Raw genomic sequence first — 22,110 nt, 5'->3', positions numbered from 1 at the left:
TGAAGTCTTGGTGGATTTTATCTTGCTGGTTCTCAGTGGTGCCTTGTTTCCTTGGGGTGAGGAGCTGGGAAACGTAGAACTGGGCAGCATTCCTCCAGAGAGGACCCACACTTCCTTGCTTGTGTTGGGTCCCAGGGGCCCTGCCACGTGAGGGAGCCTCACATATTCAGCCTTAGGGTTGTTTTTTTTTTTTTTAACACTAAAGTGTTGTGAATTTGGGCTGCAAATCCAGTCAGGGGCCAGTGCTGTGGTTACAGCTTGTTAGGGACCACACCTCCCTTACATACACACACACACTCTCACACACTCACACTCATACACACGTACACTCACAGCACCTCAGTGCCGAGTCAGCTTGCCTTTCAGGTTCCTGTAAGGAGGCAGGGGGCAGGTATATCTCACTGTGAGGAGGTCTGTGATTCCCTTGAGCTCGGGCAGGCCCAGGGTTTTGGCCTCTTCACCACCACCTGCATTGCCTTATAATCAAGGCACCGGCTCAAAGGTGGTTTTAGTGTTCTCCTTAGTTCTTCAAGTTCTAGAGTTTTTCCTGGCAGTTCCCTGGTAGCCCGTCTTTGGGGCCTTTAAAAAGCTGCTTTGTATGCTTCGTCCATATTTTTACTGCTCCTAGCAGCGTGTTGAACCTGCAGACTTGGCCTATGTTCCCAGAGACAGAGCCCGCCCCCTGTTGCTGACACTTTGAGAATCAATCTCTGGTGGTAGGGCCGACAGTAGTGCCAGCTGCAGCCCAAGGCAGGGCCCATGCTGCCCTGTACTGGGGGAACAAGAGGGGACTCTCAGAGAGTTTGTGGAAGAGAGGGTAAGAACTATAGGACACTTTTCTTCCCAGAGGGGTGAGACCAGTGGTCCTTAAGGGCCCAGGAGCCAGGACAAAGTGAAGAATCGAATAGCTGGGGATCGGCGGCAGTGATCGGTGGCAGTTATCCTGGAGGACACCACACAGGGTAGAGGGCTCCGGGGCACAGGCACGTCTCATCTTTCTCTGTGGCCTGAGGAAATGAGTAGGGGGTGCTCAGAAATGCTAGAATTGGTGGGGTGGGGAGTTGAGAAAGCCCATGCTTCGTGTTCTCTGAAGAACAGGGTGGGCTGGGGGCTGGAGAGGGCTTTGGTTTGGGAATGGGCCCTGTTGGGAGAGGGAAAGTGAGTTAAATCAGGGGTTTGGAGAAGTGGACACAAGTAGTTATATGCCCAAGATCACACCAAACATGGTAGCCATAACACTCATTTTGCCATTAATTATATACTATCTCTGTGGTCTTTAGTGTTTCATTTGAATTTCTTATTTTTCTCAGTTAAATCGTAAACTCCCTGAAGTCATCAATAGTGTCTTAAACTTCTTTTGTATCCAGAATAGCCCTCTGCCTCTGGCAAGTCTGTGTCGGGGAAAAGAATTTGAATTTCTTGAATTTCTTGAATTGAGTTGTGAAATTTGGGTCCATTTATTTCCTCCAGTAGAAGTGATTTCTCCATTTAGATACTGAATGTGCTAATTTTTTTCACTGACTTGTGAAGCTGGCGTAGAGAAATTAACTCATAAGGTATATGTTACTGCACAGAGTCACATAATAGACATTTGTTCAGTGCAGTTTATTATTCAGACAAGCATCTGGAGGTGTCGATCCAAGTCATGTAAACCATCAATAACCCAAACCTGGCAGGATGTCAGAACCACAAGGGAACTTTTTATTTTATTTTATTTTATTTTATTTTATTTTATTTTATTTTATTTTTAAAGATTTTATTTATTTATTTGACAGAGAGAGAGAGATCACAAGTAGGCAGAGAGGCAGGCAGAGGGAGAGGGTAAGCAGGCTCCCTGCTGAGCAGAGAGCCCAACTCGGGGCTCCGTCTTAGGACCCTGATTTCGCGACCTGAGCCAAAGGCAGAGACTTTAACCCACTGAGCCACCCAGGTGCCCCTAGGGAACTTTTATAATATAGTTTCCTAGGTCACACCTGCATCTACCCGCTGAGAGTCCTTGGGGGGTAGGGCCTAAATACCTCTGTATCCCCAGAGGACACAGGTGGTCCAGCCAGGGTTAGGGGCCACTGCAGTGACTAGGAGATGCTGCTACACGACCAAAGGCTCGTGCTGGGATAGAAACCTAGAGACTGCATAGAGGAGGTGGAGAGTAAGTGTACATCTGACTGACCTGCAGAGGCCGTTTCCATGGCGACAGAGCATTTGGCCTGAGAGAATGGGTTGAGTACCATGGGGCGTTCCCTCCTTCCTGTGGTAGCAGCCGTGAACCTGGAGGCATCAAGAGGCTCGGGCAGGTGGCAGACACACAAATAGGGCGGAGAATGACAGCAAGAAGTCCCTTCATAATAGCACCCAAACTCGCACTGTTAGGAAATGTGTGGGTCCATCAAAGAAGAGATGATCTTTTAATATAAAGGTTTCTCTATTTTCTGGTGTTTACTGCTGTTGTGAATGGGAGTTTTGGGGTTTTTTTGGGGGGGTGTCCACTTCAGGATATTTATTTTGTATCTCACTATTTCGCTGATCTCTGAAACAACCCTAACGATCTTTCAAATGATTTCTTGAATTTTAAAGTTGACAGTCACGTTAGCTCTTCTCTATAACTGTGCCTGTCACCTGTTTAATTTTGGGGGTTTTTTTGCATTGGCCAAAACTTCTAGAGTATTCAGTAGTAAATATGAAATATGAGGAGGTGTACTTGTCCTCATTTTATTGAAAATGCTTCTTTTTTAAGAATCACGCGAAAGAGCTATCGTTAATAACCTTTTCAGTACACACTTTGTCCGTAAAGTCACTAATGAGCGTACAAATGAAAATGTTGTGGAAAGACCTCTCCTGAAGGGAAGAAATAACTGTTTTCTTTTTTCCACAGGTCCCTGGGGGTGACACTTTGGGAGCTTTTTGATAATGCTGCTCAGCCTTATTCCAACCTTTCCAACTTAGATGTTCTCAATCAAGTGATTCGAGAGAGAGAGACAAAGCTCCCTAAACCCCAGCTGGAGCAGCCTTACTCTGATAGATGGTGGGTGACTCCATTTTACGTTTTCTTGTCTCTTTCTTGGGGTGTTAGTTGCATATTCCCTATTTTTAAACAATAAATGTTATGAAAAGCAGACATTAGTATATTATTTACAACTGACTATAGATTTAACATCTATTTCTAAAATTTAATTTTTTTTTTAAATGTGTAGAACAAGTAGGAGTTTATGAATTAACATTCAATGAAGTCTGAACTAATTTAGAAAAGTCAATATTAAGGGAAGTTTCCTCTTGCAGAATTGCTTTCAAATGAGACTCTTTTTGTAAGTGATACCTAATAATGGGAGAAAAGAGCATAGAAAGGATAATATTTAAATAGGAAGCGGAAGCTAATTTGCATAATGTATGTTGACATTTGCAAAATAGATTTACTTCTTACGAGTCTTCGGACCACTTCTTACGACATGGACAGTTCAGATCAGGTTTACCTCTTCCTAAGCCTCTGCACCAGCATGTGCCCAGTGCACACGGCCTCTGAAGCGACGCCACCCCCTGCCTTTAGGCATCGCTCAGCTCCCCACACTGCTGGAACCATTTCACCCAGGATAACTGGACCCAGACTCTAGACGTTTAATACTTCGAAGTCATCTTTTGTCTCCCCTTCTGTTCATTTCACCGGCTTGAGATGTCGGCTGTATTCAGTCAACCCTTTGAAGACCCAGCTCCTGGTCGCTGGCTTCTCTGGACTTCATATTCTCCCCTTTCCCTCCACTTTCAGCTGCTTTTCTGATCTAAGGAAACCATGTGCTACATAACATTGTATTACTTTTTTACTGGGTGGAATAGTTACAGATGAGTTATGACAGAATTTGTCTCCGAGAATGCTTGGAAAATAAAGTGAGTAAATCTAAAAAATGTGAGACAAGTCCATTCTTGACTACACAGGATACCTGTAATAATTTCTGAAAGAAGAGATCATATTAAAACTGTTTCTAGGGGGGGCGCCTGGGTGGCTCAGTGGATTAAAGCCTTCAGCTCAGGTCATGATCCCAGAGTCCTGGGATCGAGCCCCACATCGGGCTCTCTGCTCAGCGGTGAGCCTGCTTCCCCCCTCTCACTCTGCCTGCCTCTCTGCCTACTTGTGCTCTCTCTCTGTCAAATAAATAAAAAATCTTAAAAAAAAAAAAAAAAAACCTGTTTCTAGGGCGCCTAGGTAGCGCAGTTGGTAAAGCGACTGCCTTTGGCTCAGGTCATGATCCCTCATGATCCCGGAGTTCCAGGATTGAGTTCCACATCGGGCTCCCAGCTCTATGGGGAGTCTGCTTCTACTTTGACCTTCTTCCCTCTCATGCTCTCTCTCACTATCTCTCTCTCAAATAAAGAAATAAAACCTTTTTTTTAAAATATTTTATTTATTTGACAGAGAGAGATCATAAGTAGGCAGAGAGGCAAGCAGAGGGAGAGGGGGAAGCAGGCTCCCCACTGAGCAGAGAGCCCGATGTGGGTCTTGATCCCAGGACCCTGAGATCATGACCTGAGCCGAAGGCTGAGGCTTACTTAACCCACTGAGCCACCCAGGTGCCTCAATAAATAAAATCTTAAAAAACAAACAAACAACTGTTTCTAAATTCTGGGACTAAGTCACTGGATACACACCAGAAAAACAAATGACAGACACGGATACCGTGAAGTGTCCTGGGAACACAAAAAACTAGGTGGCGAGATTTTTATATTTCTTTATTTCCTTTTTTCCCATGAACTGATGTGGTCAACAGTGATCATAGCATAGACACTTCTGAGGTGTTGAGTTAGCTTAGGAATCCTTGTGAAGTCCTTTCTTATTTTAAAGCAATTTATTGTCCATCCATTAATTACTTCTCAATTATCACTCAGGTATGAAGTTTTACAGTTCTGTTGGCTGTCGCCAGACAAGAGGCCAGTGGCTGAGGACGTGCATAGACTGCTCACGTACCTGCGGATGCAAAGCCAACGGGACTCAGAAGTCGACTTCGAACAGCAGTGGAATGCTCTTAAACCAAATACACATAGCAGAGACTCTTCAAGTAATGCCGCCTTCCCAATTCTTGACCATTTCGCCCGGGATCGGCTAGGCCGAGAGATGGAGGAGGTCCTCACCGTGACTGAGACCAGCCAGGGCCTGAGCTTCGAGTATGTCTGGGAGGCGGCTAAGCACGACCACTTTGACGAGCGCGGTCGGGGCGCCCCAGACGAAGCCTTGTCCTACACGAGCATCTTCTTCCCAGTTGAAGTGTTTGAGAGTTCACTTTCAGATCCCGGGCCAGGGAAACAGGACGACAGTGGCCAGGATGTCCCCCGTGGGGCCCCCGGAGTGGTTCCTGTGTTTGATGCCCACAACCTTTCTGTTGGAAGTGACTATTACATCCAGCTGGAAGAAAAAAGTGGTAGCAACTTGGAGCTCGATTACCCGCCCGCACTGCTCACAACGGAGATGGATAACCCAGAGAAGACCAGTGATGAGACATCCCAGTTCCTGACACTCAAGAATCTTGAATTCGAGGAGTCCAGTACAGATGACGATTTCTTCCAAAGCAGTGCAGAGCCCAAAGATTCCAGCATCCCCGAGGACATACATGTTCCCAGGGGCCCTGAGAGCCCATTCAACAGTATATTTAATGATCTGGACAAATCAGAGGATCTGCCCAGTCACCAAAAAATATTTGACTTAATGGAATTAAACGGAGTTCAAACGGACTTGAAGCCGACTGCTTTAAGTTCAAGTCTGGATCCCTCTAGAGAGTCAGTAACAACGTGCCACTTGGAGAAAGAAAAGCCCCGTAAGCTTTTTGACTGCGAGCCTCTTTGCTTATCAGAAAACCTTTTGAACCAGGATAATTTTGATCCTATGACTGTTCAAGAATTGTCAGAAAACTTTTTATTTCTTCAAGAGAAAAACTTACTAAAAGACTCATTGTCTAGCAAAGAACATGTAAACGATCTTCAAACAGAACTTAAAAATGCTGGTTTTGCTGAAACAATATTAGAAACTCCACATAGAAATTTTTCAGATCCTGAAGTTAAGCTTGCTGAAAATAAACCAGACTTTTCTTTGTTGCAGGAAAACCTAAGCGCAGAGGGTAAAGATACAGGTGTCGTGTTGAAGGACAACACGTTGAAGACCTCATTGCCATCGTCCCCGGAAGTGCAGGTACCTCCTACCTCTCTCGAAACAGAAGGAACGCCTCACCATGTACCTCCAGATACGTTCCTAAAGCAGGGAGAACCCACATGTTCTGACGTCAGTGTCCACGAAGACTGTCTCTGTCAAGAAATCAGTCCAGACTCTGTGGCCATCACAGTTGTAGTTCCCTCAGCTGATGCCAAAGCACATGGCACTGGCGACAGGTCCCATGACTTGACCCATCAAGGTCAAGAGGCCTTGAGACTGACCAAAAGTGACTTGGTTCTCGTTGATGACGTTTTGTCCAATAAAGTGAGTATAGGAAGTAGTCTTCCAGAATTGAGACAGAACTTACAAAACCAGCCCCTTTCAGAAGACCATCACAGCAATAGTCTGCTGGAGAAAAACTCAGAAGCTGTGGAGACTTTGAGTCAGCTGCATTGTAAAGATGCTACAAAAGAGGGGGGCTTGGTGTCCGCCTTCTCCTCAGACTCAACCAGTCAAGACAGCCTTCTAGAAGACAGCTTGTCAACACCCATTCCGATTTCAGAGCAGTCTGTGGAGACCCCAGACTCTCTGGATTCTGTGGATGTCCATGAAGTTTTATTGGGTTCTTTAGGCTCTCACACGCCTCAGAAACTCTTGCCCCCCGATAAGCCTGCAGACAGTGGCTACGAGACAGAGAACTTGGAGTCCCCTGAATGGACTCTGCACCCTGCTGCTGATGGCGCCTCAGCCTCAGAGGCGGCCACAGCGGGTGACGACAGTCATGGCAGTTTGCCTCCCAACCCGGTCATTGTCATCTCAGACACAGCCGATGGCCACAGAGGTACAGAAGTGACCTCGCAGACTTTCGCAGCTGGCTCTCAGAGCTCATACAGAGACTCTGCTTACTTCTCAGATAACGACTCTGAGCCAGATAAGAAGTCGGAGGGGATCTCAGGACCCTCAGCCTCAGCCTTGGAATTGGTAACAGATCAGCCCCTGCCTGAGCCAGTCATCCAAGAGCAAAGTCCTGGCGCCAAGGACAGTTGCCTGGAAACCGGACAGTGCCAGCCAGACCAAAGTTGTCTACCTGCCTCGCAGGATGCCAGTCACCTGGAGTCGAGAGAAACGTCAGAACCGGCACCAACTGATGTTTCCAAGCAGACGCCTCCTCCTGAAGACGAGGCTGGCAGTCCCTTGAGTTTATTGAACTCCGAGCTGAGCAGCGGTGAGGACTTTGAGGCACAAGAGGAGCGTTCCTGCACGCTCGCTTCCACCGGAACCAACACCAACGAGCTCCTCGCCTTCGCAAACTCCGCCCTCTGCTCCAGCAGCGCGTCAGACCTGACGGTGGAGAAGTCCTTGTGCGGCCATGCCGAGGGCCCCAAGCTGAAGGAACCAGATATCGAAGGGAAATACCTGGGGAAACTCGGTGTGTCGGGCATGCTCGACCTCTCCGAGGACGGCATTGACGCAGACGAGGAAGATGAAAACAGTGACGACTCCGACGAGGACCTGCGGGCCTTCAACCTGCACAGCCTCAGCTCCGAGTCGGAGGACGAGACCGAGCACCCCGTGCCCGTGATCCTCAGCAACGAAGATGGGAGGCACTTACGGAGCCTGTTGAAACCCTCGGCCGCTGGTGCGGTTGATCAGCCCCCAGATGACTGGAAAAAAGAAAAGAAGGCGGTGACATTTTTTGATGATGTCACAGTCTATCTGTTTGACCAGGTACCTGTTAATCTCCAAACTGTTATATTAGAAAAATTCCAAGGTGTGTTAGGAAATCGAGTGTGCTTTGTTTTCCTGATTGCTGTTTTGAGGCCACCAACTGTTTTATGATTCCTCAAAAATAGGAATTGGGGGATCTGGGTAAGCTTCTGTCCTCGGCTCAGGTCATGATTTCAGGGTTCTGAGATCGAGCCCCACATTGAGCTCCCTGCTCACACGGAACTGCTTCCCCCCCCCCGCCCCCCGCTTGTGTGCATGCACACGCGCACTCTCTCTCCCTTGCTCGCAAATAAATAAAATAGGAAATTGGGGTTGGTCACAGTTCTGAGACCACATTTCCAAACTGCAGAAATGCAGTTTGGACAAGGAACTCCTATTAAGTGAAGAGAAGGAGACCTGGATGCCCTTTCTGGGTTTGTTGGCAGAGTTCTACTGAAATTAGCTACTCTTCACAGACCAGGTTTGTATAACCCAGCAGCTGGCAGCAGTAGCCAGCACGCAGGTGCAGGCTGGAACAGTCCGTGGCTCATAGGTGGCTCCGGAGGTGCGGGCCACCCACGGTCCCTGTAGATCAGGACCAGGCAGCGGCAGAGTCTGAGACCCTCCCACCCTCCTGTGCCTCACTGAGCGCTGCTCTGTGAGCTCACACTTCAGCCTCTCTGCAAATAAAGGGCTGAAGATGCTCTCATATCTGTTAATTGATTTCTAGGCGAATTCGGTTACAGTCAGCACGTTTGGTTTGGTTTCGGTTCCTCTAACCTTACAGAGGTTTGTTTTAAGAGCCAGGCCAGGTCTGTCTTGGTGAATGTTCCCATGTGTACTTGAAGGAATGTGCCTAAGGGATGCCTGGGGGGCTCATTTGGTTAAGCATCTGCCTTCAGCTCAGGTCATGACCCTGGAGAGCCTTCCTGCTCAGTGGGGAGCCAGCTTCTCCCTCTGACCCTCCCCCTGCTTGTGCGTTTGCATATGCTCTTTCTTTCTCCTCTCTCTCTCTCTCTCAAATAAATAAATAAATAGAATAGAATAAATAAATACAGCTTTAAAAAAGAAAAAAATCTTAAAAAAAATAAAGAATGTGCCCATCAGGTGTAGATGGTTGGTAGTGTTTGCTTCTTCTACGCTGCTGCTGATTTTCCTGTGTGCCCGGAGTTCCATCTGTGGCCAGAGAGAGAGAAGTGTTGAAGTCTCCAGCTGCAGTTGTGAATTTGACTGTCTCCTTCATTTCTGTTCATTTGTGCTTTCTCTGTTTTGTGGCTCTGTTGTTAGCTGCATGCACATTTAAGATCACCAGATCTTGCAAAGGTCGAATTCACCTGTTTGCTGTTCTGTAATGTCCTTCTGTATTCCTTTGTCCAATACTCAGGTAGCCTCTCCGGTTTTCCCTCCATTGGTATTTGCATGAGGTATCTTTCTTCGTCCTCATACTTTCAGTCTTATGTCATTATGTTTGACGTTAGTTTCTTGTGAATAGCAAAGAGATTCTTGTCTGCTCTGAAAAACTTAATTGATGGTTTTAAGCCACTTTTAATAAAATTGGTCTTAATTGAATTTTGGTGTAGCATTTTGTTCACTGTTTCTCTTTGTTTCTCTGGTTCTTGCTGCCTTCTTTGTGGTAATTTAAGCGTTTTTTAATATTAATCTTTGAATTTATCTATTGCATTTTTTACTGTGTATCTTCTCTCAGTATAGTTTTGTAGTGGTTTGGGGGATTACAATACACATAGTTTTTACAATCTACTTCGAGTCACCATATCAGGTGGGATGCAGAAACCTTATTACCATTGTCTGGTACAGTCTACCCACAAGCCCCACCACACAGTGCTCCGCATTTCACTCCCAGTGATCAAACATGTTTTAAGAAACTCAAGGGGAGACTGATAGGGTTCTGTTTAACCAGACCATCCCTACCGTTTCTCCAGGATTCTTTCCTTTCTGTTTGAAGAAATTTGTTTGGCCATTTTTTCCCCTTTTTTTTTTTTTTTTAAATCAAACCTACTGACAACAGATTATCTTCGTTTCCCTCATTCCTTAAGGATATTTTCTCTGAATATAGAATTCTGAATTGACTGTTCTCTTCTCTCAGTATTATGTCTGATTGCTGTCAGGACTTTTTTCTTTGGAAAATTTCTTTTTCTTCTTAGCAGTTGGATTATGGCCATGGATTTTTTTGAATTTGCCCCGTTTCCAATTTGCTGAACATCTTGAATCTGTAGTCTTACGTCTCACCAAAGTCAAGAACTTTTCAGCCATTACTTCCCTAAATGGGTCCCCTCCTGCTGGTACACAAATGTCAGGCTGCTGTGTGTGGCCCATTGGCTCTTTCTTCAGTTTTCCTTACTGTGCAGATTGGCTCATTTCTGTTGCTCTCCTTCAAATGCGTCCACTCTTTGTCATCTCGGTTCTGATATTAAGTCCATCTATGGGGTTTTTAGGTTTCGGCTGCCGTATTTTTGTTTTGGAATTTGCATTTTGTTATGATTTTTATCATCTGTTCTTTGCCAAGACTCTCATCTATTTACGTTCACTTCAAGAACATTTGCCCTTGCCTGTAGGAACGTTTTCATAACACCTTTTCAGAGAATCCCAACGTCTGTGTCCTGGCAGGGTATCTGTCGATCGTCGCCTTCCCTGTGAATTGAGGTTTTCTTGATTCTTTGTGTCCTGACTGATTTTAGATTGTATCCTTAGTGTGTGACATGACACCGTCTTGTTTAGACTCTAAGGAGACCATCTGTTCTAGCACGCATTTACCCATTGGGATTCAGGTCACAAGTTCTAACCGTCCTCCTGTGGATTGGGGTCACCCTTCCAAAGCTTTTGCTGTACTGTTTGAATCTGTCCTCTGCATGTCCTCCCCTGGCCAGGATGGGTCTTGGCAGTGGTCTGCCCTGCGGTTCAGTTCTTAGAGCTTTGGTGTGCTGTGGAGTCAGCTCTACCACGCGCAGCTCGGAGGTAGTTACAGCGGGAGCTCATAAACTTGATGGGGTCTCTTTCCTGAGCTCCTCCCTCTCCATGGTGTCCCTGGAACCCCCCCCCCCCCCCCGCCCCGTGCTCCAGCGAAAGAGCGGGGGCTTTCGTTAGCATGCCCTACTGCACGGTTTATGCCGCTGAGAAGCAATGGGCTTCTCCTCACCGTCTTGGGATCCCAGTTCCTTCTTTTTGAAGAGGGAGGTCAGCTCCCTCAGGATATGGGTGCCTGTCACCCCAGGATTGCTCAGGGCTAGGGAGCAAGAGAATGGAGGGGGGAAAATCTGGAATTCCCCCCTCGGCAGCCCCCGAGTGTCAGAAGACCCCGTGCCTGCTTCAGAACCAGAACCAAAGGGCTTCTGGAGCTCTCTCTGTCACCCCAGTGGCCACTTTGGATCTCGAGCTGTGCTGGGTCCAGGCCCAGAGCCGTTGAGGCAGGGGCAGTGGGAGGACGGCACACCGTGGCTGCTTTGGTGTACTTTGAGTCCTGGCGTTCTTTCCCAGCTGGCTGCTACTGTTTACTTTCCCGAGGCCTCCAGCAGCTGCTGCGTGCGTTCTGCCCAGCTGCCAGAGCCGCTTCCCTGGGGGAGACGGGGCTGTGTGTCTGTATTGCAGCTTGCCCAGGCCCGGAACCCACCCTGCGGGTCAGACATGGTGCCGGCCTGTCACATGGACACCGGAGGGGGGCGCTCTCACCAGCTGGCTTTTGCAGATGGCAGTTTCTCTTTGACTTTTCAGGAGACCCCAACCAAAGAGCTGGGGCACTGTGGAGGAGATGCACACGGCCCGGAGCTGAACAGCCCGGCACCTTCTTCAGGCTCCCCCTACCTGAGCAGGTGCATAAATTCGGAAAGCTCAACTGATGAAGAAGGTATGTCACTTCATTGATGGGTTTAAAAAGAAACTAAAAAACAGTACAGTGTGAATTAAGGTGAACTTTTCGGAGGAAAATGTCATGGATTGTTTTAAATGGCTCTGTTTCGACCCCCACCCCTCCCCCGGGAGCAGCTGTGCCATCTGTCAGGCCCAAGTCGGTTTTGGTTGATCTGTAGAGCACACCTGTGTTCTTGTCCCCACCTCCGGCACCCCCCGACCACCACCGTCCCACCCCAACTCTCTGTTCTTTATCATGAAATCATAAAAAGAGAACTGTTTTTATTTTCTCCTTTTAGGTGGAGGCTTTGAGTGGGATGATGACTTCTCCCCTGACCCTTTTATGTCGAAGACAACAAGTAATCTTCTTAGCTCCAAGCCTTCTCTTCAGACATCCAAGTACTTCTCGCCGCCTCCGCCGCCCCGGAGCGCGGAGCAGAGCTGGCCTCACACACCGCCGTATTCCAGATTCTCCATCTCTCCCGCCAACATCGCCAGCTTTTCTCTCACACACCTGACGGACTCGGACATCGAACAGGGAGGTGAGAGGAGGGCTGGGGGCCAGCCTGTGAGACCTTCCCTGCTAGACTTGCGTGCTTTTTAGCTTGATGCCTTCCTAGTGCAGAGTAGATGGTAAGAAAATTCTTCTATAAAGCCTTCACAGCCTCGAGAGCATGAGCCTTGAGGCCACGTCCCTCGTGTGTGGGCCTCTGTCCCTCCGCACACTGACTGCTACTTGAGCTGTTCCCTCCCAGCCCCTGTGGGGCGAGGCGGCCTCGGTGGCAGCATGGCTCCAGCGTGTCTGCCACCTTCTTTCCTCCTTTTTCCACTTTTGCCACAACTGCCCCCCCCGCCCCACCCATCTCTGCTTCTTTTCCCCAGAGAGAAGCCGTTCTTAAAAACACTTGGCCGGAGAGACTGGGATTGAGCCCAGATGTGCTCTGGCTCTTCCCGGGGAGTATTGATTTTGCCATTAAGTCCTGGTCTTGTGTGATAGCAGAGGTCTGGGTGGGAAGTCACGGGCAAGGGCGCATTTGAAGTGGTATTATCTGAACATGTGGATCCTTTGTTCCCCATAACCAGATTGGAAGATAAATGTTAATAGGTACATTTTTTTGATTTGAAGTTTGCAGTTCAAATACTAACTATGAAATATAAAGAGCTTTCACTTGTGTTCGTGCTCTGTTTAATTGTGCCGATTAGATAATGCCCATTACCTAGGGATCTGTCAGAGATCGGGGCTGACTTTCTCCTGTGCCCTAAGCACGGACCCTGAGCCGCGTGCGAGCTGAGCAGATGTGTGTGCCGGGAGTGTGGCAGGTGCTGCTGTCCCAGGAAGCTCCGCGGCTCGCGCAGGTGGTGTGCAGCCCCACTCCCAGCTTCAGTTCCTCTTTCTGGAGGGCGGGTCAGAGGCTGTCCACACTATTTTTACCTGTACCAATCACTTCACAAACCCACCTTTGCTTGTATTCCCTGTAATAGGAAGCAGCGAAGACGGAGAAAAAGATTAGGTGGACGCGGATGCGCTCCCAGGTCCCGGGCTGCTCCCCCAGGGCGGCATTCCTGTGCGGAGCCCAGCAGTGACATCCCCTCCACGTCGGCTGCAGCGGGCCCGGCCCAGGAGAGAGACTCAGGCGGCCAGGAGGGAGCTGCGTCGGCTCCGTGCCCACGGCAGGAAGCCCGGCCAGGGAGGCCTGGTGGCCACGCTCACGCACCAGCGGTGCTCGCGCCCTGGTCGTCCTTGGGGAGCGTCAACCCTGCTCCGGTGTGTGGGGAACTATAGGCTCTGAGTTGTTTCTGGTTTCCATGTGGGGTGTTCTCTCACTGCACATCTGTGCATCCCTTCTGGGTGCGAGGGCCCAGAGGAGCACGATGGGAATGGGCACCAGTGAGCCATATTTATTATTTTTAAAGAAATCACTAATTGCTTTCTGTAATTGCACTGTGGATAAATGTTCTAAGAGTACCTGATATTGTACAGAATCTTAAATTATTCAAGGAAAATAAGGCAGGTCAAGCTGGTGCTATCCACTAGTTTGATTTCTTTCTCTGTTTTATAGTTTGTTTGCTTTGCATGGTACTTGTAAAGTTTAAATATTTTGAGTGTTCTGTCTAGAGTTGTTGGAATTGTACATATGGTACTTTTTCGTAAATGATACATGATTCGAATGTTAGTGTTTTTTGTTCTTATAGGAAATATTTTTGATGAGTCCAAAAAGACTGCTTTGTTCTGTTTGACCGAATGAAACACATATTTGTCTCTTTCTATAACGCAGGTTCCTTGTAGCAGGTGAGGCTTCTCTGAGCAGCTGAGGGGTCTTGGAGCTCCTCCTTGTGATTCTCCCACCCCACTGCCCCATTTTTTTAAACCCTTCAGTAAAACTTGACAGGTGGTTCACCCCGGAACTCAGCTTCGGTGTCCTGCCCCCTCTCTGGGGAGCCGCAGGCCCTCCCTCTGTGCCGCGCTCTGCTGTGGCCCCTGTGCCACTTGCCCCCCAGGCCGGCTCATCTGCTTGGTGTTTGGAAACACAGGTGGCTGTGGCTTCGGTGTCCTTGTAGCTCCTTCCTACAGACGGTGCCGAACTCTGAAGAGGAAGCTGCCCACATGGGGCTCTGCTTGCCGAGGACAGTCTGAGTTCATGCAGTTTGTGCACACTAGAGTTGAGCTTTCAAATAACGTCCGGAGGTGAATTTTCCTGGAAGAACTACTCTGTGTCATGGCTGGCTGCAGCTGGGCTCCATAACCGAGTAGATACATTACATCCCGTGGCCGGGAGGAGGGACGAGGGACAGTGGCGGAGCCTGCGCAGCCAGCACGTCCTCCTGCTTGGAACCCTGGGCAGCCACACGTGGCTGTCCCACGCAGACGCAGCCCTGGGACTCACCTGCACTGACCCTTCCCTTCCACATTAAGTACCACGTTCTCCCCTTGCCTTGAAAGGGACCGAGTGTGTCCAGCGTTGCCTCCTAATGTTGCCAGGAATAATGGGGTGTTCACGATAAAAACCTGACCTCATTCTGCAGTCTCAGTTCTGCCTTGACATCAGGAAGTTTCCAGGGGCTAGAGCAGCGTGTGCTGAAGGAGGGTTGGCATGTTTGCCATGAAGCCGTGTATATCAGGGTCGGGCGTCGGATCTGTGTCCACCACACGCTGGCCTTCACCCCAAATGTTTTCCGGTGCTGATTTGCTTCCCCAACTCCAGTTGTAACACAGGTCCACTGGGGCTGCGTGATAGAAATCCCAGCAATGCTGGTCCTAGCGTGAGACGCAAGTGTATATTGGCTAGAGTTTACAAAGTGAATTATGACCTTTATTGTTCACTCCACTAACATTTTATATTAGCAATAACTTTCCAGAGCAAGAACTCAGAATGGAGAAAGAGCCTCCTTTACCCTCCCCTTGGTGTGAGTGGGGAGCACAGCCAGGAGAGTGTGGTCTTGGGATGTGCAGACTGAACAAGAAAAATTTAATAGGGCATTAGAAGGTGATTTTGCCAAAACTATCATAACTCTGAATTTCTTGCTATGAAGACTTCTTGAATTTCCTGAATTTTTACATCTATCAGTCTTTGTTGAGAGCTACAGGAGAGGTGATAATTAATACTAAGTTTTTTCAAACTATAACAAGTTCAGATTTAATGACTAAAGTCAAGCAGATCCATAGAATATATAGTCTTCTTGTATAATCAGCCCGGGATAAATTTATTGCTATTCAGGGGCTATACCTTTTTCACTATGATTAAGGAGATTTTAACAACCTAATTCCCATTTTAATTTATTTTAGGTCTATCTTACTGTCGTGAATAATTGCCAAAAGAAAGCATTTTATACATTGAGTTGGGGGGGGGTGGGTTGGAGTAGTAAATCTTACTGTGGTGTTGCATGGTGGGGAAGATTTTATATTTATAATAAACACGTGAGTCAACAAGTTCTTTTGAAATCTCAAGCAATACATGGGAAACCAATTATGTAGATTAGAATTTTCAGCCCATCTTTGAGGTGTCAGCATGTGCTTTGTTGTTCAAGTCAGGTTTTTTGTGGGGGGTTTTTTGTTTGGGTTTTTTTGTTTGTTTGTTTGTTTTTCTTTTTTACTACGTTGGTTACCAACAGTGGGTTTTCACACGGAACTTGTTCTAAAAAGTTATGCAATGAAATGAATCAGTGTCATTCTCCAGATAATATTGGTGAGATGGATACTACCTGGTTCACAGTGGTATTTCCTGGCTGCCTTTGGAATCTATCAGGTTTTAATTAGTGCTACTCTGGTGGAGTTTACATATTTTAAATCCTATAATAAAAATAATCTGACCTTCATTTCCTTCTTAGCTAGATGTTAATTTGTGTTATCGAATGATCCTGTCATAAGCCAGAAAAAGAAATGTAAAAAAAATGATAAAGTGCTCCCCAAATCCTTCTGGAACTTGGACTGTGCATCTGGGTAAGAAGCCATTCATCTTAAGGGGGGCTCTACAAAGCTGAATTGAAAACAGAGCATTCGTTCTATTTTTAAATGTACAGGTGATTGTTTCTAATGAAATGGGTTTTATCTTAGAAAAAAGTCTTTGTATGTCTTGCTGCCGTAAAACGCCTTTCAAAACCTCTCCCTGGTATTCATAGTTTCCATAGGGTACCTGTAGGGTCAGTGACTTACTGCATGTCTGTCCAGATGGCCTGGGGCACAAGGGAGGCAGCTTCTGGTTTTACCCTACACAGCCCATCGTTCGACAATTCCGGAAGTGAACCCAGTGTTAGTCTCCAAACATTGGGCTTCGGTGATGGGGGCTTCAGAAGAGTAGCCTTATGAGAAGTAGCCTTAAAATAAGAATGGGTAACTCCGTGACCTCAGACTGCAGTCTCATAAACGATATTCCTAATAGCGGGGTTGGCTCCAGTTTTGGCTATTAACAAAGAAACTCCTCTTCAGTACACAGATAAATTCTGAAAGATGTGTAGACAGTATTGAATTACCAACAACCTGTTACCTGAATGGCTTGACCTAGGTTGTTCGGGCTCACACAAGTGCAGACAGACCTTACCAATGGGGCGTGCGTGCCTCCACTGTTGAATCCCTTCTCCAAGTGAGGACCCTTGGGGGCAGTCACAACCACGCGGCTTCCCTGTTGTGCTTGACACAGTTGTGAGAGGTTCATGGCAATATCACCGCTAATGAACTTTCAGTTTAAATTGTGTACATTTTTAAATTGTAAGATTTTTACTGTATATTGATGCATAGTGTGATTCAATAAATTGCTTGTAATTTAAAAACTATTTAATATTCAAAATAAATATAGTTATATATTTATAAACCCTGTTGCTGCGTTTCTTCCCTGGGTTTTCCCCCTGCTTTATGAGACCCAGGGTGGGTGACCTGGCACTGCCCTGTCCTGGGCAGTAGCAGCCAGTGGCCCTGGGTCATTCACTGCCCCGGTCCCTGGAGAAAGTGTGCCCTTTTCCATGGCCTACATCCCCCATGCTCCCGAGGAGGCAAAAGTCTGCATAATCACTGGAAAACGGAACTTGCAAATATGCTTGTGCTTCCTCAAAGTGCATCTGTAATTGGAAGCCTTTACTGATGAGTTTCAGAAAGAGGCACTTTAATTTCTGATACACAACCTGTACTAAGCTGTAAGCCAAGAGGCTACTCAGCTCAGCACCAGCCTTTCTGTGCCTCTGTGGCCCTCCCTCTCCTGCCCCAGCCGCCAGCATCGGACAGTAACAGCCTCCTACCAAGCAGGCCTGGCCCCTGACTTCTTCCATCACACTAACTCCCCTGACACCCTTAAGGGCTAGATGGAGACCAGGAGCACCCCTGTGAGCCCCTCTAAGAAGTGCCAGATCAGCGTTGGCCCTGATTCTGCTGGTCAATAGGGGCGGGAGGCCAGGCCCACGCGGGACCTCAAGGCCCTGCAGGTGTGTCCCATCAGCCTGGAAAAACCTCTGAGCCAGAGGCTGCTTTAAACAACTTTTCACGCTCCTTTGAAGGGTAAGGAAACCGAGGTAGGCGGGCCGGCGATTAAGTAAAGCAGGTGGATGGAAGGCGGGTTTGAGCCCAAGCTGAGTGCACCTCTCCCCCCGCTGGAGACCTCGTGAGACCGATGACCACCACGTATGTCCCCGTGACCCGCGCTCAGCGGCCGAGCAGGCGCTCCGCGGGGCAGGGCTCCGCCCACTCGCCCCTGGACCTGCGCCCTGCGGAGTGCTGGCAGTCCTCCGTCGGCGGTGGGGGGGGAGGCTCGGGAAGTCCCCGGAGCGTCAAAGGCTGCTGCCCCTTTGAGAAAGCATTGTTATTGCAAAATGGCTTTTCCGCCAACTCTCCGGGCTTCGGCTGGCGGTGCCAGCCTTTACCTCAAGGCCAGGTGCAGCGGCCGGGCGCGGTCCCGGGGCTTCCCTCCGCGCCCGCGGGCTCGCAGACGCCTCAGTCTCCCACTCCGCCGAATGGGCTCCAGGCCGGGGCTCCGCGCGGCGGGCCTGCGGCAGCCGCCTGGAGTGCAGGGGCGCCGCCGGGCCCCCCTCCCACTGCCCACAGGTGCGCCCCCGCCCCGCCCCGCCGCCGCCGGGCAGGGAGACGCGCACACCGGCCCCGCCCCGGCCCCGCCCCGCGGGCTCATTTACATGCGGCCGCGGCCCCGCCCGGGGCGGCTAAAGCGACGTGTCCTTGTCCCCCGTGGGCAGCCCCGGCGCGTGCAGCTGCGGATCTCCAGGTAACTGGGGGTGGGGGATCCCGGTGGGGCCGAGGGGCGAGGACCGAGGGGCGGAACCTGGTGGGGTCAGCGTGAGGGGGGGCGGAAACGTAGGTGGGGGTGGGCCGTCCACGTAGTGGGACTGGGGGCTGTGTCAGGCTCTGGCCACTGTCGATCTCTGACCGCGGACAGCTGCCCCATGTCCTCAGCGGTTGTGGCCCCAATGTCTTCCCTGCATGTGTGACATCCAACGGTCAGCCGGTCAGTGAGGTGGCTGGAGTGGGCACCTATCGATTAGGCGCGGGGGAGGCACAGCAACCTCTGGCAGACCTCCTCCCTGAGCTGGAGTCCTGCCACGTCTCTGGGTGGTCAGAGGAAAGTGCTGAAGGCCACCTAAGCCCAGGGGGCAATGAGGGGCAGGGGCCAGAGAATGGGCCCGGGATCAGCACATGTGGAGTCAAGAGTGGACACCAGGTCAAAGAGAAGTGTGGGGAGGTCGCTGTGAATTCAAATGGGAATGGCGAGGGGCTTGGGGTGAGGGCTCCATGTATGAGGGGGAAGGGGCCTGGGGTCACTGCACCACGTGGTCAGCTGCCACTGGACAGTGAGGGGGCCGCTGGGCATGGCTGCCCCGAGAGTCTGTTGGGCATCCTAAGCGTCCACCAGCCTGCCATGTGACCACACAGTGGCCTGTGTTCTGGATTTCAGTTCCAAGGGCCTCCCTCAGAGCTACCACCTGCGGGGACAACCGGCCTGGAGCCATGAAGACCAAGAACCGGCCCCCCAGGCGCCGGGTGCCATCGCAGGACACAGAGGCCACTGCAGGGGAACGGTCCCCGGACAGGCCCCAGCAGGGGTCGGGGCCGGAGCTGGCCAAGGGTCTGCGGAGCAGGACGGCGCGGGCACAGGGGGCGCGGGCTGAGACCGGGCGCCGGCGGCCGGGGCCCTCGGGAGCTGGTGGCCGGCGAGAGAGCAGCATCCAGCGGCGGCTGGAGAGCAACGAGCGTGAGCGGCAGCGCATGCACAAGCTGAACAACGCCTTCCAGGCACTGCGGGAGGTCATCCCGCACGTGCGGGCCGACAAGAAGCTCTCCAAGATCGAGACGCTCACTCTGGCCAAGAACTACATCAAGTCACTGACCTCTACCATCCTGACTATGTCCAGTGGTCGCCTCCCGGGCCTGGATGGGCCGGGCCCCAAGCTCTACCAGCACTATCAGCAGCAGCAGGCAGCTGGGGGCACCCTGGGGGCCATGGAGCCCCAGCCCGAGGGCCACCTGCACAGGTACTCCACGCAGATCCACAGCTTCCGAGAGGGCTCCTAGCACCTGGCCTGGGGGGCAGTGGCCAGGCCCTCTCCCCCCAGCCCTGCTGCCTCCATGCCAAGAGCCCCAAATTGGTGGTGACAGCCCACGTGGACGTGGCCCCAGTGGCTCCATTTCCCTGAACACTCAGCTGCCTGAGTGGAGCACGTCCGGGCCTTCAGGGGACGAGACCAGTGAGCGGCCTGGTCTGGGCCATGGCTCCGGGTAGCATAAAGCCCAAACCTCCGCAGAGGTCCCAGGACCTGCTTTTTAATTGACTAGGGCCACAGTGGACAGGCCTTTGTAACTAAATTTTCTTCACTCCCAACTCCCTCCTGAGGCATGGGGAGATTCCAGGAAAAGGTCAGTTTGGGTAAGTTTCCCCAGTTCCTGCAGAGGCCCAGGCTCTGGAAGGGTCCTCCTCCAACCTCCAATATAGCCTCCTCATTCAGGGTAAACTGAGGCACCGAGCAAGCAAAGCCCTCGGCCACAGAGTGTGGCTAAGCCAAGATGACTGACTCATGTAATTCAGCGTGTGTCAGGTAGAAACCCCCAAACCCCTAGAAATACTAATCCGATTACCTCAAATTAATTCTAAAGGGACCTTGGCAGAGAGAGCGGCTGGGACCTTGTCCTGCTGGGTGGGGGTTCCTGACTGCGGAGGGGCACGCGGCCTGGCACTGTGGGGCTGGGGACAGGTCTGGGAGGGAGGCTGGGAGGCACTGCCTCCCCTGAGCAGCCCACCTCCATGTCCCACTCAGGTTTGCTGCTTGCTATCATACTGGTCACTGCTGGGGTCATGTCAGTGGCAGAGGGCGGTCTGACAGAAATTCAGGGTGTTCTTGGGCCCTGCTTAGAGTTGGGGTCCCTGCAGGGCTCTCTGTGGGAAGGAGCCTGGGGTGGCAGGAGCTCCCCTCCCCAGCCTGGTGCTGCTCCTTCAAGGCGGGCCTGGGCAGTTTGGCAGGTCCCTGGCCGCCTCAGGCCAAGCTTCCTTCTGTAGCAACAGGCTTGGCGACTTTGCTCTCAACACCCCCTGGCGTCTCTCCTCCCTCATCCCTGTGCCCACAGTCAGTGTGGGGAGGGGACAGGACAAGCTTGGCAGCCTCAGGCAGGAACGGCAGTGACAGAGGCTGCGGCGAGGGTCAAGTTGGCCTGGCATATGCGGCAAGAGCTGTCCCCGAAGCCCCCGGGGACCAAGCCCCCTCCTTGAGGGGGGCCAAGCAACATGGAAGCAGGGCTGCCACAGGGCTGCCACCCTCCCAGCCCCAGGGGTCCCGGCCCCAACTGCTTCATCCACTGCCAGGCTTGTCATCAGTATCAAGGACAGCACGCGGCAGCCCTCCGAGCAGCCATTAGCCACGTTGGTCCTCACTTTCCGGGTCCAACGCTGGCTGGACCCTCCCCAGGCCCCCATGCCGGGCCCTCTGGAAGGCGGCCCCGGGAGGCGTGGTCTGGCCCTAGCCATCCTTCAGCACGGTCAGGTGGGCGCCCCCCCAGGTGCTCCTGGCCTGCCCCTCGAGGCGGCCCCTTGGAAAGGTCGGTGTTCAGGACATTCTGCTGATGGGAGCCGAGGTTGAGGGCCGCTTGGAGCTCTGGACTGATGGGGCTCACGCTCCCTGTGCGTGGCCCGGCCAGCTGGGATGCAACACAAGGCCCACAGAGCTCAGTGTACCCGCCAAACATGCTGAAGGAACCCACAAACTGAGCTGAAAGCAGCGGGAGGGGCACCCAGCAGAGGCTCTGTCCGGGAGACTCTGCCTGACGACCAGGGGTGGTGGGAGGGTCTGTGGGTCCCCACCTTGCAGATGACACTTTCAGAGCTCCTTCTGTCCCAAACCGGCACCTGCATCCACTCTGCTTTCCAGAGGGTGACCTGGGCCCAGATGTCCGGTCCTTCTTCCCCCTCGTGGCCAGAGGGCGTCTGCATACCCTGTGGCCATATCACAGAGGATGCTTAAAGGTCCCAGTCGAGCTTTGGGGTGTTAAATGGGGGGGAGGGGGAGGGTCTGGTGACGGGCCAGTGAGGCCTGCTGCTGGGTCTGCTCCCTTGGCCCTTGTCTTGGGCACATCTGCCCTGCAAGGAAGCCCAAAGCCGGCCACCCACTGGCCCCAAGCCCTGCCACCGGGCCCGCACCCACCTGTGGACCAGACCTGTGTGAGCTCTGGAGGCTGAGATCCCCACGGACTGGAGCTGAGGAGCCAGAACTGTGACCTTTCTGTGTGGGAAAACCTACCTGGAACTGAATGGCCAGTGCCCCTGCTGTAATTGTGGTAAAAATGTTTAAGTGACCCAAATTTGCTTTGATTTCTCCTAATGGTCCCTTCAGAGTACTAATGAAACGAATGCTGTCTCATAAAACAAAAATAAAGATTCTACCACGACTGCTACTGTGGGGGAACTGTGCGTTTTCACAGGGTAGCAATAAAAAAA

General features: G+C 50.9%; 2 protein-coding genes across 2 annotated transcripts in view; both read left to right on the top strand.

Annotated features, from left to right (window-relative positions):
• Positions 1 to 15,989, top strand: part of LMTK2 (lemur tyrosine kinase 2) — an 83,819-nt gene extending 67,830 nt beyond the window's left edge. The window contains exons 10-14 of the mRNA XM_047713338.1: positions 2,873 to 3,022; positions 4,873 to 7,855; positions 11,561 to 11,693; positions 11,995 to 12,237; positions 13,178 to 15,989. Coding sequence (XP_047569294.1) covers positions 2,873 to 3,022; positions 4,873 to 7,855; positions 11,561 to 11,693; positions 11,995 to 12,237; positions 13,178 to 13,206 — 3,538 coding nt within the window. The 3' untranslated portion in view covers positions 13,207 to 15,989. The remainder of the gene's footprint in view (positions 1 to 2,872; positions 3,023 to 4,872; positions 7,856 to 11,560; positions 11,694 to 11,994; positions 12,238 to 13,177) is intronic.
• A 2,283-nt stretch (positions 15,990 to 18,272) lies between these two features.
• BHLHA15 (basic helix-loop-helix family member a15) lies at positions 18,273 to 22,096 on the top strand. Its single transcript, XM_047714222.1, has 2 exons — positions 18,273 to 18,396; positions 19,084 to 22,096. Exon 2 carries the CDS (start codon positions 19,137 to 19,139, stop codon positions 19,698 to 19,700), a length of 564 nt encoding a protein of 187 aa, XP_047570178.1. The 5' UTR covers positions 18,273 to 18,396; positions 19,084 to 19,136; the 3' UTR covers positions 19,701 to 22,096.
• The last annotated feature ends 14 nt before the right edge of the window (positions 22,097 to 22,110 follow it).

This window comes from Lutra lutra, chromosome 18 (genome assembly GCF_902655055.1).
Source record: "Lutra lutra chromosome 18, mLutLut1.2, whole genome shotgun sequence".
Taxonomy (NCBI): domain Eukaryota; kingdom Metazoa; phylum Chordata; class Mammalia; order Carnivora; family Mustelidae; genus Lutra; species Lutra lutra.
The sequence above is the reverse complement of the archived record's forward strand: the minus strand, read 5'-3'. Positions and strand labels throughout refer to the sequence as shown.

What these genes read in the sequence shown, in the direction of transcription:
- BHLHA15 (XM_047714222.1), top strand. Translation starts at nt 19,137, where the DNA reads ATGAAGACCAAGAACCGGCCCCCCAGGCGCCGGGTGCCATCGCAGGAC.